Source organism: Solenopsis invicta, chromosome 11, assembly GCF_016802725.1.
Source record: "Solenopsis invicta isolate M01_SB chromosome 11, UNIL_Sinv_3.0, whole genome shotgun sequence".
Classification (NCBI taxonomy): Eukaryota; Metazoa; Arthropoda; class Insecta; order Hymenoptera; family Formicidae; genus Solenopsis; species Solenopsis invicta.
Window position 1 is genome coordinate 220,483 of NC_052674.1, and position 18,688 is coordinate 239,170.

Here is an 18,688-nt window from a genome sequence, read left to right on the forward strand (position 1 = left end):
AGTATATTATAACTGACCCAATTTTTCGTAAGCTTTCAAATTTATAGATCAATTTTTTGGATTTAGATCAATTTTTATATTGCATTACTACTGATCTGTACAATCTGAGTTACGTTTCGATATACATTATCAGTATTAAAAATCTATACGTTACTTATATTATAAAATTTCAGTACTGACAGTGAATTTCAGAATTTTAGAAATATTGTTATCAAAAATATTGTTATTATCTTGAAGAATTTATTGTGAAGATAAATAGTAACTTAAAAATTGAAGCTATATAAGAGCAATTCTTTATTTTTATCATTGTTCACATTATCTTTGATACTTCGAAAAGATATTATTTCTTTTATCTAAGATAAAGCTATTTTTATGTAAATGATTATCTATGTAGATAATTTTATAGAGTAACTCTGATGTACAGCCATTGACAAAATTATTAGGCACACTTGCTTTTTCTAAATTTCTTATAACTGTATCTGCATAAGCTAAAAAATAAGTCATAAAAAATAATGGTGGACCAAGCAAATATTAGTGTATGTGGTTACTTAAGAAATAAATGATAACATTTATAAAGATAATGTTATGTATTTTTTTATAAATTGAAGAAATTGTTAAAATTTTTATAAATTGAAGAAATTGTTAAATAAATAGGGTGCCTAATAATTTTGTCAATGGCTGTATATGCCACACCGATCAAAATCGACTTAATTTATCAATTATTATTTATTACGTTTAAGGAAAATAATTTATACCAATAAAAACTTCATATACTGCATTATATCTTAGTTCTTTTTAAATGTAATAATTATAATGTGTGTGTGTGTGTGTGTGTGTGTGTTTGTTTGTTTGTGTGTACAAAATATATAATTTATTAGATATACTCTATTAATAATATATCCTTGTACGAAATAATAAATGTTATAACACATAAAAAAGATGAATGTAAAGGTACTTTGCAGTACGTGTTTAAGCCAGTTATTTTTTGAAAGAAGAAAACTCGATAAAGCAAATTCGTATAAAATTCACGAATATCGCGTTATATTATAATGCAAATTTCATATAAATATAATATATACCGCCAACCCCTTAAAAAATCCCATCAACGAGCGACATTGCGCACACGCGTGTTCTAATGGATCTCGCGGCATTCTCCCACATGCCGCTGTAAATCCCCGTACGCGAGTGTTCCCCCGATTCCGCGCAAGACATCCTGAAAATAACGTGTATCGAGTCCTTGACAGTAAACAGCGGTGCAACGATAAAAATGGGACCGCGCGCGACCTCCCCTCGGCAAGATAAAAATTGAGTTAAGGCTCGTAACACGATTGATGCATCTTCTTCCCCATTTCCCTTTACGAATGTATTAATCGCCGCTTACGCCAACGTAATCGCGCGGTCGTCATTAACGAGTCAGGCAATTAACGACGACAAAGACTTTATATTCGCCGGAGTAATAGTCCTCTCTTAAGATCTGACAAAAGACGCGGATTAGAAAGGATTCATCCTGCCGTGCGGGAACGCGGTTTACGTCGGATATTCCGCGAGGTAAATTATAAACGCGAAATACGGACGTCCGAGATAACGGTAAGGCTTAAACAATCTTAACTATCGTGTACGTTCGCATGTCGTTTATACGACGACGTAAAATATAAGATTAACAGCAGGCCTATTATATGTAGTCTTACTGGCGTGCACACATTACATAAAATAATACGACGTTCATCATTCGCAGGTGTTTGATATCATGGACGTGACAAGCATTTCGTTTTATTGCTCGACACACTCACACACATACACTTTCTCTCGGTTGTGATTCGAACTTTTTTATGCTTGTAAGTCTCAATAATAAATTTGCACGAATGGAAAGATTTGGAAGATCTTTCAAACGTTTCCCTTTTCGCAAAGATGTTTATTAATAATAAAATTATTGAGTAATCATTTCAACTTTCATTCTTTGCAATGCTATATAATAATTTAGAATAGTACACATTTCGTGTACGCCTCATCCTTTGTGTATTTTGCATTCTTGTGAATACGCAATAAGTATTATTGCTTAATATAATATATTATAACGTTCCTATTATTTCTCTAAGTTTTGTTATTAGGGAACATTCAAATGTGAAATAAAATAAAAAATAGCTTAAGTGATACGCATTTGGCAAATCTTTCCTAATTAAAAAAATGTACGAAGCAATAGCATTCCTTTTAAAAATAAAAAGGGGAATAAAAATCACAATGAGAAAGTATTGATTTTCATTAATAATCCAATTTCGATGGATGACGGAGGAGCATCTTTTCTCGGCGGGGAAGCAATTTCGTCCGATAGAGTTGAAAGCTTGAGCGACGAAAGGCAGTCTCACGCGTCGCGCTAACGCGTGGTGAGAACGCGTTTCTATGGACGGCACGCAGCGAAGGAAGGAAGGAAGGAAGGAAGGAAGGAAGGAAGGAAGGAAGGAAGCAAGGAAGAAAGGGTTAAGGGGACAAGGGTGTGAATACGCAGGATTCATCAGTAGGGATTTGTCTGTGTGTATTGAAGATTACGTGCACCCCGCGGGCTCGGACCGTGCCGTGCCGCGCGTCCTCGTTAAGGAGCAAGGTGCGACGACCATCATTTCTCCGCGTCGTCAGGAGGAGTCCCATAATCACGCGTCCCCTTAACGACACGCATTTTTAACCCCTCAAATTGAACGCCGCAGCGCCGGCCATTCTCATCGCGTCACTGGAGGATCTGCGCCGTCACCTCACGAAATAGTCGGAGGATCGCGGTCCTGGGCAGGCTGGGAGCGTGACAAACGAGAAAACGAGCTGACTTCCGGTACTCAACCGCCCGGTATTTCCGTCGAAAGAAGAAGCGCGTCGCTCTCCATGTTCCTCGGACGGGGGTTTGTCGCACGGTCGTCGCTCATTGCTTTTTATTTACTACCGTCCATTTTACCACGTGATTAACACAGCGGAGCAAAGTCTCGATGTATATTAATCTCGAAAACTGTGAATTTAAAAAATTCCAGGTCGAGAGAGATATTTGACTTCTATATATCACGAGATTTCTTGAGAAGCGAGAATTTCTTCGCGACGGCCGGCCGTAACATCGATACTATATGAAAATCGAATGTCACGATGGAATTTGAACGAACGATTTCCCTTTTTACATGCGAACCGCCTTTTTTACATGTTGAAATAAGACTCGCAGCCGCGAATCGATTCACCAAGGGCGAATTTATTACGCGATTGCAATCCAATGTTATTTGTGAGCGAGATTCGGAAGATCGCCTTTCGTTTGCGGGGGATCAAGATTTCTTTTTCTTTTTTCTTCCTCACCGCGCCCAACGTCCGTCGGATGAAAAGGACCGGAATCATTAGTCGCCGGACTCGCTAGCGGTGCTCATTTACGCGCCGTTTTATTGTATGTCCCGTAAATGGAATTCCTCGATAAAAATGCAAACGCCGGCAATTATACAAGTTGTTCGATATCGGCGCCGCGGCGGACCGGCAAAAGGGCCCGGAGTCGCGCGCAAATCCCGAGGGCCTCCTCGAAAGAACATCGTCGCGTTGTCTCGTAAATTCATGCTCGAAACTGCGGTAGGTTATTCCGGGTTCCCTGGCCCCGCGTTCCATTTTTCTCCTCGCCAACAGGATTGCAAAAAGAAAACACAGTTTGAAATAGTTGATTTATCGTCGCGCACGAATAACAGGAATGAATAACGCCGATCGTAATTTCACATTGGAATATTACAGAGAAAGAGAGAGAGTAGTAACGGAAAATGCTAACAAGCTGCTGATACGATCTCAAGATTTCGTAAACGTGACTGCATCAACAGCTTATAATTTATTTCTTCGCATTTTATTAATTCCTGTATTTATAAATTATGTAACTTAGAGAAAGGTTGCCAAAATCACACCACTTTTGACATAAAAGCTTATAACTAAGAAGTTATGAGAAGGAATATTTTTAATTTTCTCACGTCATAATAAAGTACAACATTTCTCCTTTCATATTTTTTTTTCAGATTTTTATGTATTGTCATAAATTATTAAATAACGATTTTTAAGAAGCCTTTAAATCGCATCACAGGTTAATATTACTCTTCCTGAGGCAAAGCGATACTTTTTCTGCTAAATTCTTTTTTCTCGAGCAAAATTACGTTAGATAAGCATAACTCTGTTAATATCGGAGATAAATTTCGTAAACTAAATATAATTTCCATCGATGTCATCCTTTCGATAACTTGTGAATTTATACGCGAGGTGCGACATCGACAACCTTATCCTATTAATGAGCTAAAATAAATTGCACGTTTATCTTTTTAAGAAAAGGCTGATGGAAAAGTTGGATGAAAGTTTGGCTTGCTTCCTTCCTTATTGCCTTCCCGTGTAGGATATATTCGCCATGCAAGGATCAGCCGGGGTGATGTGAGCCAAGGTTACGGAAAGCGAGAGCAAGGGAATAAAGAAAACAAGCGACTTTCGCCCCCTCGGTGGTACTCGATGGCGTGACGCATCAGTATTCCGGAATCGCGCCGACCGTTCGTCTCGCGGGACAGGAATTCAAACCATTCCGATCGAATTTTCCGCCGGTTCACGAAGCGAGAATTTACGATGACTCGCCCTTCTCCGAAAACCCGTGCGAGAACCACCTCGACCTTCGTCCCTCGCCTTGCGACACCGCTTAATTGCCACCGAAACAATAAGGAGTCGCGAAAACTTCCTGGCCGATGTTCAATTTGGCAAACGGGGACGATCGCGGTTTCGCCAAATCGTACGTAGGGAGACTTGGCACAAAATTTAATTGTGCGATAAATTTAAAATACTAAAGAAGAAGGTGGTAATGCGCACCCCTCTCTCTTTCATCCTATTTACATTTTGTAATAATAACTTTGTTAAAAATTAATATTTTCAAGTTGAAAACCTTACGATTGCACTCTTCAATGTGTCGTTCAATCGCGAGTCGAGACTCAAAATTGTGAAATATTTATTTATAGGACGTTATTTATCAAATTGTGGCGACACTGCGTAAAGAGTCGAAGAGAAACAGGAGTGATAATGCGCCCTCCACCCTACAAAATAAATTTAAAGAATTGATTTAAAAAAAATATATAAAATTTTGTTATAATATTATATATTAATTCAGAGAAACTGTTGCAAAATATATGTATACTGAGCTATAATAATAATGTAAATTATAGATTAGTGATAGAACTATAATAAACTTTGAATATTAAAAAAGGTGAGCTACTAAAGAAATGATTCTATAAGTGATCACTAGAATTCGTCACCTAATAATAGAAATGTTATTAATGGCCTAATGTCTACAAGGGCCGTAATATTATCTTCTGCTTTATCAATAGATGTCAATATGTTAAAGAATAAATAAAATAACATTGTTCTATATAAATACTTTTATCTAATAATTGCGTAATTGCTAAGATATTATTAGGATCTGAAAAAAAGAGAGAGAAAGAAAAAAATCGGAAGTTTAGAATTAGTAGGTACATTAATAATCAATTATATCGCAATGATGAAAATTAATGCTGATAATTGTACAACAATTACTGCAACCGAAAAAACAGACCAAGTTTACGATCTTTAAATCTCATCACGTCGAATGCAACTCGATTTAAAACGTAAATTCATTGCCACTTGAAAAACGTTAAAAGCACGTTCACTCAACACGTCATTCCGCCGTTCGCGCAGCCGGTTGCTTATCGTCATAAACGTTAAACGTCAATGATAAATCTAACCGTCCATTTACACATTTGCTTATCTATCCATCAGCGTGACTGTCTTTTTTCCCCTCAACGAGCCACCCTGCCCTTCCCCCACTTCACTGGTATATTACTTTTAATTGAATTCCCGCGATGAAATTTCATCCCCGACACTACTCACTTTCTCTCTTTTTCTCTCTCCCTTTTTCCCTCGTTGTATTAAGTCGAGAGACCATTTTGCAGCCATCCTTTCTCGTCGACTTTCTCTCGACTCATCCCCTGCGTCCCTTTTTGCCTACGCCTGTATCAGTCAGCTTCTTCTCAAACAATTGTACCTTCGAGTACACACGCCGGCCTTTTTGAATAAAACGCAGTCGGGTGAAGTCACGGTGAAGAAACGCGACACGGCGTTTTCGAAACGGATCAGATATGCGCAACAACCTTCATTTTACTTGGAAACTCGTCTACGTGCATGGAATGCAGCCGCGCTGCAAGCTGAAGAACACACCCCTAACGCCGATTGTTTGCGTCTCAACGTCGCGTCACGCGCAACAAGCGCAATTCATATAGTGAGACGACGAGACATCGCACCTTGCTTTTACGCGGATTTGTACACTGAAAAAATTCTATTCTCAACTTAAGAATTCTCTCTCTTTTATTTTTATAGTAAGTAATCTCTTCTACTAAAATAGGCACCAAGAGGATTTTCTTTACTTTAGAGGGAATTCTTCTAAAAGAATAGTAGCGGCTATTCTTAACTTTCATAAGGATATATAAGATGAAATTTTTTTAAAGGATTTATTCTAGGACTTTTTCCACAAATATAAAAGAAAATGTTATTTAAAAATATTGAACCTTATTAAAACATTATTTACAATGTGAAATGTCAATTGTGAAATATAAAACCAATTAATAAAAATTATATACGATAATAAGGGTTACTTAAATGCGGATGTTATTGCGCATCGTCGATCTAAGATCCAGTTCTGCAACCGTTAGTTCTTCCGACCTCCACACTTTCCTATCGCGTATTACGCAAGTGCGGGCACTTGAGTGAGGAAAGGTAGGCGGAGAGACGGGACGTATTTCGAAATTAATTTAATTAGCGGTCGATTTAGTCCCAAACTCACGTCAAACGCTCGTTAATCGCACCTGTCGTTATTATCGTCGTCGACGTCATTCGCTGCAGCCGTAACAATTACTTATTGCCTCGCTTGATTAGTTTAAGCCACTTCTAATTTTCAACCGGGTAACAACAAGGCAAGATAATCGGATTTACTGCATTCGGATGCATCTGAATCTTTCAAGAAGAAATAATGTACTTTAATAAGAAATTTAGTCGTAAAAGTGAAGATATTTTGTCTCTGACTCCTCCTTCCATAATTTTTTAAATATTTTTTATTGTTCATGGTAAAATATTTTCTATATATAAAGTTTTGGAGGAAAATGTATTTTATCACTGATGCTTTCTTTCCGTACAAATATAATGAAATAAATCCAAATTTTGTTTGCATATCAAACTAAACACTAAAAATTAAAATGATCTCACTCATCTCTCGACTTTAGAGTTTAGTTAAGAAAGAGGGGATAGGCTGTTGACACCGTGGTACTCATGAAGTATACTGGCGGTCAGTCATTCGAGGAGAAGAAGAATTTCCTCCACCCTCGCCGATGATGAGATCGAGGAAATTGGCCACGTAGGCCGACGAGATCTTCCTGGACCTGGCCCGCCGCCTTTCAATTAACGCCTTTCCCGTTTCCTGCGCGATACGCTTCTCCCTTTCTTTGTTCCCGATGAATTCTTCGTGGGGGACGAGGGAAAGGGGATGGCGGGAGAAAGAAGAAGGGATACCCGGGGAAAAGAGAAAAGTCTTTATCGCGACGAGTAAGAGCGTCTTGACTTCACCGGGGAAACGGTGACGGTGAAGAAGCGGTAAAGAGAGGGTGCAGGTGGGTGGCGTGACGAAGAGGGGGCGGGTGGTGGGTGAGTAGGATCGGCTGGAGGATGGCGTGTTATGGGGTTTTCACGGGTGGTGCTCGCGGGAATTTGCATACAGAGCATCTGTCACCAGCCCCTTAGCCCGGCTCCGGCCATTCTCGACTTGGAATATCTCCCGGCGCGGATCTACGGGATAATGGGGACCATTCTTATGGTAAATCGTACGCGGAGGAGGAGAGGAAAGGGAGGATCGTGCCTGTGATTCGGCGCCGTGCGAGCGAGCTGCTTTAAGAAACTGCCACCTCTAGTGCGCGCGAAATAGCGATGTACCGTCCGGATTTCAAGAACGATCGTCGACATACGATCTTCTCGACTGTCACCGCTATCATTGAGGATTTACGATTAAACAAGCAGTTTTCTTATAAGAGAAAATTTTTTCATAAAATTTACCCTGAAAATACCATGATATAAATAAACGTTGTATATCACATTTAACAATAGCAGAAATAGCGTAAGATAGACTCATGATTCGGAGTCCCAAGTTCAAACTCTATTATATATTTTTTACATATCAGTTACATAAAGTACATATATTACATAGCAGTTAAGCAAAGAATGTGTCCTCTAGATCTCCTCTGGATTTTTTAAAATTTAACTCTCTTTTAAACGATTTATAAACTGCTAGAAAAATTAATTTTGGCTAAAAATTTTTAACATATGTAGATTAAATTTTATTTTATAAAGAACATGTTCTTTGAGATGCTGTTACGAAATAATGCGTTGCAAAATTTTAGCAATTATCGTACGACAATTCTATTGTATCAATTTTAAGACAAGCACAATGCAAATGGTACTATTAAACCGTCTGATAAACTTGTAGTTATTTACCATATCGAATAAATTTAAATTTGTGTATAGTTGACATTTTATTCGTGGGGAAATGTTTACTCGAAAGAAAGACGACAAGAAAGGTAACGTTACTGTTGAGTACGTCCCGCTTGAATTAATCGACATCAACGCCGCGGTAATTAGATACCGCTATTAGCCGCGACTCTCACCCCTCCATAACGCAATGCCTCCAGCCACTGTTCTCTTTACAACCACCTCGCATCAACCATCGTCCATGTTAATGCACGTAATAAATGCCGGAGTAAATTTAAACACCACGCACACGAATATATCTAGTTAAATCCCCGCCGCGCCGTCTCCCTCCCTCCCTGCCTCCCTCTTCCTTCAAATTTTATTACAAATATGCAACGTAAAAAATGTGATTTGCATACTATGAATTTTCATCGCGTACAACCTAAAATTATATCAATATTGTATTATCATATTTATCTTTCTAAAAATATATTAATCAATATTTATGAAAACGTACGAGCCATGGTAATAAGTTAAATAGTGACAGATGCGTTTAATTGCATGTAACGTTGACAGTAATTTCTACAATATCAGCCACAGATTTTGTTCGTATAATTCTTAGCTATAAATAAACCAAAGAATTATGCCAAAATCAAATATTATAATATAAAAACAATTTTGGTAATCGCCACATTACGCTTGACAGCTATTTTTGTCCATCTCTTTCACTATATTCAATTAGATAATTCGTTTATTTTTTAATTATATTGCAAATTGTTGTGAAGAATGAAATAAATTTCACCTAGCAGTGAGTGAGAGAAGAAGCAATTAGAACAGACAGAGAATAAAGAGTACTCGCGCAACGACTAGCTCCGTGAATTTCTGCCATCTCGTCGAGCTCGTCGTCGACCTCGATCCCTGCGTCGACCCCCATCGTCCCGTTCCACGGGCCCCCGAAAATGGCTTTCCGAGCACGAATCGCGCAACACATTGAAATTCACCGCGAATCTCGCTTTCCATCTCTATCGCCGTCAGTCGAGAACAGAGCCACGCGCTTTGATCCGCGGAATCACCCCTCGCTTTTCCTCTCACCTACTCCACGCGGAGAGTCAGCCACCTATCTCAACCTCTCTTCCTCCTCCCTCTTGCCCCCTCGTTCCGTTCTGTTTTACTCTCGAGGCACATCCGCCTTCGCGTCCGCCGCGACGCCCTTTAATTTAGCACCGGGTCCCATCCCTCTGTGTCCCTATCTCATCCGTCTGTCTCGCGAGCGATCGATTCGCACGCACGTGTTTTTCCCGTTCCTCTCTCTCCCCCCCCCCTCTCTCCTTCTCGCCCTCTGGATCGTTGCGCGTGTTTTTGCATTTCACGAAATACCGGTATTTATGGGAGGCCACACGCCGGGGTTTCAATCACTCTTGCACTTGTTATCGCCAAGTTCCGCCCCCTCCATCTTTATCCCGTCTGCTTGTCTCGGACATGATCGATTTACACGCGCGTCCACTTTCCTTTCTCTTTTTCCGTCTCTATCTTGTACGCAGAGTAGCTGGACTAGAGAATGATCGATCACTAATGAATAAATGCCTATTAATTAGTATACAAGATGTTCTAGACCGATCGGATAATATTTTAATAATAGATTTGTCAGCTTGTAATCTAAACATCTTTTCTCAGTAAAATTGATTGAACACGTGTAATGTAATGCATAATATACTTGTCCATGTGGATTGATTTATAAAGTATCAATCTTATCTTATCTTGTTAAAAAATAAATTCTTAATTTAATGCTTAGTTCTCTGTCATTTTCTCTCTCTCTCTCTCTCTCTCTCTCGCTTTCGCTTTCTAGATAACTTAGAAACATCTTATTCAAAATAAATTTTGTTTTAAGTTTAAATATATTATGAAGTATCTCAAAAAAAAATATATCATAATTAAAACAATTGTATTGTTTCTTAAATAAATTAATTTACTGAATTTTAATTGCAGTGTTCATGATTTTGAACAAATTTGAAGTGAAAAATAATGAGTTCTTCATATAATTAATATTTCATCATTTTCCTTTTTCTTATAAAAACATTAATTTTTTTTATTGTTAATATTAAATAAAGCGTTTTTTGCATATAATTGATAGTATTCAATACTAATGTTTCTTCTTCTCTTTGTACATTCTCCGAAAGAATTTAAGCTCTAAAGTATGATTAATTTTTCTTTCATCCTCGAATATTTATCGAGATTTTGCACTTTGCGTGCGGCATCAACATTTACAAAGGTTTGCCAAATTTCGATGGTTTCCCATTCGACGGTTGTGCCGAACAAAGGATTCCATTGTGAAGACCCAGACAAAGAACGGAATTTCGTCACGTTGAAACTATATTAACCCTTTACTTTGAGTAAAGTGGACCGGCAATATAAGCCTTTTATTTAACGAGACACTATTGTATTTTTCCTGCTTCACGTTAGTTTATGTCTGGCTGGTGCAAAGATTACAGAGTACAATTAAAAATTGAAACAATTATTTGATAACTATTTTAATCAAAGAAGAATCAAAATTGAAAAAAAACGTTGTAATACGCGAAAGTACAGGGCTAAAAAAATTTCTTTTACCGTTTAAATATCTTATAAAATATTTCGTGAAAAAAAAATATCACGATTAAAACAATTTATATTGTTTCTCGAATAAACTGATTTGCGGAATTTTAATTGCAGTGTTCACAATTTTGAACAAATTTGAAGTGAAAAATAATAAGTTCTTTTTATAAATAAGAAATAAATGTGAATTTTTTTATCTTTGTGAAACAACATTTTTCGTACGGTCCATAATAGTCTAGAAAGACGAAGGAAACGCTTTGAAACGCGCTTTGAATTTTATCAAGGCCCTCTAAACCATTAAATATGAACGTCGAGAGGGCACGCCGACATTTCCACAAAGGTTTTAAGTCGGCTTCGATTCCATTAACGTCTCCATTTCCCGATATCGCTTTCTTCCGATGAAAAGATTCAAACTCGATGATTGCAACATTTATTTTCTCAACAGAAAAGAATCCAAATAGATACTGGCAGTAAAACGTTCAAGTATAGCTTTAAAATTCAATAAAAATTGAATAAAAGGAATATACATCTAAAAACTTTTGTCGCTAGAATTAAAACACTTCACAATTGAAAATCAATTTTCTCCCAAAAAATTTGAAATTTCACTTTATTGTAGTCTTGTACACTAATTACAGAGCTACATATATCTAAAATTTAAAGCCTGAAAAACTATGTCATCTAACTGATAATTGAAATAAAACTTTATTGCAAATATGTAATTATATTTATATATCACAGACTTTTAAACATTTTTATTTATAAATATTTTCGCATAATTGCCAGGAGAAAGTATTAAATTATTTTAAAAAATTTCTAATTTTACATAAAATTCGCCTTCCCTTTGTTTTCTTGTTTTAGAGAGGATTAAATTCGCTCACACTACTTTGTATATATTTTAGCAATTATTTACACACGGCGCGGCGGCGTGAACAAACGACCGTCCAATCTCCGCCCCGAAGAATAGCGAAAAGTTCTCAGCCGATCGAAGCGAATCCGGCGTTATTATCGAATTATCACGGCTAAAGTCATAATCGTTGCCGTGTGGAACGTGGAGCGTTGCCATAATACACGGGGACGAGTTTAACGCGAGTTTGACGGGAAAAGTCGGATCGACCCTTCCTTCGGTCCGTGAGAAGAGGGACCCCCTCCTGCTCTCTCTCTCGAGAGAGAGGAGGAGATCCCGAACCCTCGAAAGCACAAGAACGCGCTAGGGGCCTTCTCTTGTGGAGAAGGGTGAAAAATTACAGCGACTTATTAAACGGAAAACTTGGCCGCCCCCGGGACGGCACGGGACGAGACAGCGGGACCCAACCGTGTGCCCCGCCATGATATATGTATGCCCATCGGGTAAGAAAGTTTTGACGAGCGCGAGCGACTGCCGGCTGCGTTATTATTGGCGATAAATTGTCGAAGCGCACCGTTCTCTCGGCTGGTCGACACGAAAAAATGAATGAACGAATCCGCGAGGTCGCATCGAACAGCAAAAACATGCGCCGGATGAATGAACAATGTGAACAACGTCGCTTGCTGCGATAAAGTACTAAAGTACTGCTAATTAACGGTGCTATTGATACAACCTTCAAAAACAGTGAAAACAATGTTGCTCGAGAAGTAGCATCTCAAGCACCTTTTTACATTTCAACTGAAGAAAAATGTCGGCGAAGCTAGAAAATGATTTTTAAGGCAGTAGGGAAAGATGCTGTGTCCTATACCAAATGTAAAAAGTGGTTTCAGAGATTCCGGAAATTTCCAATACCAATTTTCATTAAATATTTGCACGAGATAATTTAGAGAATCGACACAGCATCAAAGCGTGTCTGGTGCCCAACTCCTCATGATCTTGCGATTTTTGGGGTGTATGCAATAGACCGTCTTGATTGCGCTCTTTTTGATTTGCGGCTTTTTGATCGCGCCGTTCTGCGCCGATTTACGGAAGCGTTCGCGGATGACGTAACGGTATATACTTGTATATACCCACATATTTTTGTAATATCTAGCTAACTCTCTAGATATTTAAAAATATACATACATACATATATACAAATATTCATATATATTGATAAAAAAGAAGAAAACTAACATCAAAATGTATCTGATGGAATATATTTAGATGTAGTTATCTTTTTTCGCATGTATTTGCATAAATGTGTAAAGATTACAAAAATAATTTTTCTAGAATATTTAAAATGGTTTTATTTTTATTTTTTATATATGTATATTCAAAAAATATTTTTTAACATGTTTTAGAATATTTTAATGTTCTCAATAAACATTCAAGATAAATTTGCATAGAATGTATCCAGAATGTGTTTGTGTTATTTCGACGATTTTCTTAGTACTTTTTATTCTACTTTTCATTACTTTTCCTTTTTGTATCCCAATCTAAAATAGCGTCTGTTAAAGTTTGCCTAATTCATGTTTTTAAAAATTTAATAGCCACGCCATTTTTTAATAAATCATAATTTTTAAACAAAATTTAAGTATCAAATAGAAAAAGTATATAGTCTTTAATGGAATAAATACGACTTTATTATCTCTTTTCCACAAAAAAATTCGCAAAATTAGGCTTGATCCAAGAATATATGCCTTCTTAACGCCTATATATGACTTTACGATGTATTCTTTTACAAGTTTTGAAGAGGAATTATTATCAAATATAGTAATTAGCTGATAATAAACATGTTTGGAATTGTATTTGCATAACGCATTAATATATATTCCATTGTTTTTACATCAGATACATTAATATTAGTCTCCCACTTTTCACGTTGATTATATTATATTCTTTGTACAAAACGAAATTGATAAAAAGTCAGTTCAAAGAAACAAGATCGTGTATGCGCAACAGTAAATAAACAAATCTATATACAAACCATTTAAGGAGTTTTACGGAAAACCATTATAAGTATAATATATTAATACTATTCTAGTTATCGCGAGGCAATGAACTAATCTCGATCAATAATCCAAATTTTATTTTATACAAGCCACATATTCGAATAACATGTTCTATGACAAAGAAGATCAAAGATGGCTCAACGAAGTGATGTCGAAGATCGCCGAGAATCTCGGACCAAACGTGGATAAAACTCGATACGATCTATCCAAATCTATTATTTTGTTCATGACCAACATATATTATGTACGCTTGCAGTTTAAGAATAAGACAAATAGTCAGAACGAGGAATTGTCTATTGTACTGAAAAGACCCTTACTTGATGTGTGCGAGCTTCGCATTGAGAGTCAGTTTCACAACGAGATGCTGTTCTACGAAATGTACGTCGAACCAGACGAGAATCATCCGAGATGTTTGTACATCAATGACCAGTTGCCTACCGATTCGGTGATCGCCCTGGAGAACGTTAACGGGCGAGGCTATTATGCCTGTCCGAAACAATACGACCCCCCTTTGGAGTACACATTGGCGGCGATGCGCGAATTAGGACGATTTCACGGGAAAGCGTATATCATGAAGGAGCAGCGACGAAAAAAATTTTTCAACATTGTGGAGCGACTTCAAAATGTTAGATACATAAAGGCGAAAAACTGCTATAAGATCGCAGTGAATACTTGCGGTACACGAGGAGTGGAGTATCTTCGCAAACATGGCCACGATGCAATTTTCTGCGATAAGATGGAAGCTTTGCTGTCAAATGGGTATGACGAAGTGATGCTGAAGTTGGAGTCGTTGGAACCTTTGTCTACGCTGTGCCACGGCGATTTTACATTGTCTAACGTTCTCTTTAAGACAGAAGAGGACGGACAGTATCACGCGATGCTAATTGATTTCGCGCTTATTACGTATTCGACTCCTGTCGTCGATCTTTCCACATATCTCTGCCTTTGTTGCTCTAATGAAGAGAGAAGAGTGAAATTTTCTGACATCATGCGAGCCTATCATGACGCGCTGCTTGAATATTTGCTAAACGCTGGCGTACAAGACGTTGGGAAATACTCGTACAACGCTCTGTTGGACGATTTTAAGAGAGGAGCTTTATTCGGTTTCATTATTGCATCCATGTTTTTACCACATTTATTGGAAAACACCAATGTTACCGAACTACGAAAAGAGTATGAGAGATTAATGCAAATACCAAAAAGTGTATTTAAATACAAATATTGCGGCGGAGACAAAGTATGTAAAATGCTAGCTGATGCATTGTTGCATCTTAGAGATCTTGGCTGCTTAGAACATTTTTTATAGTCGTGTGAGATATACATATAATTCGGATTGACAAAATATTATCTATATTGACCATAAATATGAAACGGCCTACATTAAAAATATTAAAGAATCAAATTTAAATCAATTCCTTGAATTTAATAGCATTTTGTTATTTTTTTCATTTCGATATGTGTCGAAATTTATTATTTTATGTAACAGTATATAATGACGCACTGATATTTCGTAAGCTGTATGTATGCATTATAAATCGTATGTAAGTCGTTGTTCAGTTGATCAAATTTATGACTTTACTATCCCCTTAAGTGATAACGTTCATAGATTTCTAATTAGAAGCACAAAAAATTTATTTTATAAATATTATATTATTTTCCAAATATTATATGTTCTATTGTTTTTATTAAATATAGTTATACAATAATCTTATTACAAAAACGAAATTTAGGTGTAATTAGACGCAAAGTATGATAAACCTTTAAAATTATACATTATTGTTAAGAACTTTAATATTATATGTCAATAATGTTGTTCGAAAAAAGTAATGCAAACGCAAGAAATAAGAAAAACATTAATTATAAATGTATATTTTAATTTAATAATAATTAAAATTCATTATTAAGATTATCTTGAATATAAGGTACGGTATAAATTTAATTCTTACTCGAAAAGAGATTTAATTCGATTTCGAATATGTTATCAAAGTTTTGATTTGATTCGATTCAACAAATGCTTGATTCGCATACTTTCGTTGTCAAGATGCTTAATGTTACTAAATAAAAATGTATGCTAAATAAAATTCTAATTTAATTAAACGTATTTAGTAATACTATTCTTTTTGTTAAAATACACCATAAAATATCACTTTCTATAATAAATTTCTAATTATAAATGACTTTTTAAACGGCAGCTGGTTTTTTACAGTTCGAGAGCGCGGGTAATCTATCGATTGTATCTCACAATTTTACCGAAAAAGTGTCGTAAAAGTCGATCGTTAAAAAAGAATTTGAAACCGCATCACTGCTTGAAAATTGTCTACCGAATAGCCTTCTTGATGTGAAACGACCTGTCGACCTCACAACGACAATGTTTCGTATCTAAGCCGACATCTTTCTACGGATGAGTAGCTCTCGTTTCCGTTCCTCGCGACTGCGATCCGGTATCTGTATTAAGTTTAAGGGATATATTGGCATGAGAATAATTTTAAAAACATTGGCATCAGATTAGACGGTTTTAGTCGTGTTTGTGCATAGACGACATATTTATGCGGCATTTTATTAGGATACAGGTAACGATCAGTCTGTTAACGTTGAATGAAAATTGATATGATCTTCATGCATTTTTACGATTGCCATCCTTTACGCAATTTATAGTATGGCGCATAATTAAACGACGACAGTGTGTTCGACGAATCATGTTCCCTCGATTAGTCAAACATTTTATTGACGGAACACGCGTCGTGTGTACGTAAACGAAAAGTAAAAATAAAAATACGAAACGCCTTTTCGTATTTAATATGCCAGGTAATCTTTTAGCGCTATAGATACAATAAAATTCAATATCTATGGCTCCGAGAATTGATCAAGACATCTTCACATGCCGATACTAATTAAGGACCATCGAATTATGTAATCGCTACTCAAATTTAATGCTTTATTTTTAGAAATGTTTGAAAATTAGAAATGAAAATTCTATATATGCGCCTAAAATAGGAAGATGGTCTTTATACGCGTTAATTGCAAGCTTTTATTGCCATAGTTATTTTTATATGCAGCATAGAAATTACAACTTACAAATTATAATAAGTTATAATAAATTATATTTATCTCCTATTCTTATCTTCTTTTTTTCGAATATGTGTTATTAAAATACTGCATAATCAATACATTTATATTTATTATAACGACTCATTGCGATGATTCATTGAACGATTGTCTCATGATTAATAATAGCGACTTTGAAAATATTGTCATAAATGGTCTGTACGACACAGCTCTTTTGTAACCCGGTTACTGATGGACCATAGTCATGGAACATATGGAAAATCTTTTGACATCTTATATATATATACGTTTCTTATCTTCAAACGAAAAATGGACAATTTATGATTTGAAATTTGGATTTGATCAATATTGGACCAATTTATCGAACGACAATTAACGATAATACTTCAAAAACCAACATATACCGACACACGTCTAATCGTTGCAATTTTCTATTAGTATTTTTATTTAGATTTTTTTATTTTTATTATAGTTGACATAGATTGCAAAGATGACAAAGTTTAAACGTTCTTATATATTTTTTTAAACATTTCTAATAAAATATAATTTTTTAACAGCTCGTTGACCTACTTTCCATATGATTCTATTGTTTGAATAAATGATTGTCCTATTAATTTATATTTTTAAAAATACAATTATAGATTTCCATACAATAATATTTAAGTAAAAGTAAAACGTCATGTTAACAACACTGATCACAACCCCTTAATGTTATAATATCACAGTTTATAATTTTCCTCTATAATCATCGAGTATATTAGCTTCTTTCAGTCAATTTGTCGACGCCTTCAAGCAACTTACGATCGGGCCGATCAATCCCCAGGTTTCAATCCGCGGATAGATCGGTCCCTAGACGATTCGACGTCGTCCCGTCGAGAATGTCGTCCTATATCGTAACCGGCATCTCTCTCCGCGGGTTATAACCGCTTCTCGGCAATGTTCTCTTGTTCTTCCCTACGTTCCTGCTGAGGTGCGCGCGCGGCTTTTCGGATAATTCGAAGCGATAAGCCCGTCGCCAATGAGAGGGTTTATCGTTAGGGGGTTTTCCCCAAACCGACGACAGGGTGCGACAACTAACCCCCTCGAGTTCTTTTCGCCTTCTCTCTCTCTCTCTCTCTCCCCTCTTTATTTCCTTCTCCTCCACGATTTCTCTCCGTAACAGAGATTCAAAACGGAAAGCGGAGGGTCGGGCCTAAGTAAGAAGCTACCTGAAAGAGGAGGATCAGCGCGACGAGATTTAAGCCGGTGACTCGTAAATCGCAGCAGTCCGTATCCTCGCTCGCTCGCTCGCTCGCTCCTCCTCGTCGAGAGTCGATTGCCTCGGACGATCGATTGACTACGAGGAGTCCAAGGGAATGAAAACGGACGTGAACGGGAGGGAATGGCCGTTTAAGAGGGGGAGACGTAGACAATTCCGAGTGCGTTTATTTACCGCGTGGGCATAAGCGCGAGCTATAAGAACATATGAGCCGGACAGTTATTGGCCGCATCAGGCTATCACGCGGCTCGCAGGGAGAAATTCAAATCAAGCGTGGCGGCAAATTTACGAGCCGTTTGCGCGTTTTTCCGACGCGATGGAACGATCCTTCCAGAAGAAACTGCACGATCCGTAAATAGATGCGTGCCGGAA

At 36.9% G+C, this 18,688-nt stretch overlaps 1 protein-coding gene across 1 annotated transcript; it reads left to right on the top strand.

Moving 5' to 3' along the window:
• The first annotated feature begins 13,713 nt into the window (after positions 1–13,713).
• LOC105198811 lies at positions 13,714–16,089 on the top strand. The gene has a single exon (XM_011165651.3). The coding sequence runs from the start codon at positions 14,099–14,101 to the stop codon at positions 15,296–15,298; it is 1,200 nt and encodes a 399-aa protein (XP_011163953.1). The 5' UTR covers positions 13,714–14,098; the 3' UTR covers positions 15,299–16,089.
• The last annotated feature ends 2,599 nt before the right edge of the window (positions 16,090–18,688 follow it).

Bases quoted from the DNA above. Each gene is read 5' to 3' on its own strand.
- LOC105198811 (XM_011165651.3), top strand. From the start codon at position 14,099: ATGTTCTATGACAAAGAAGATCAAAGATGGCTCAACGAAGTGATGTCG.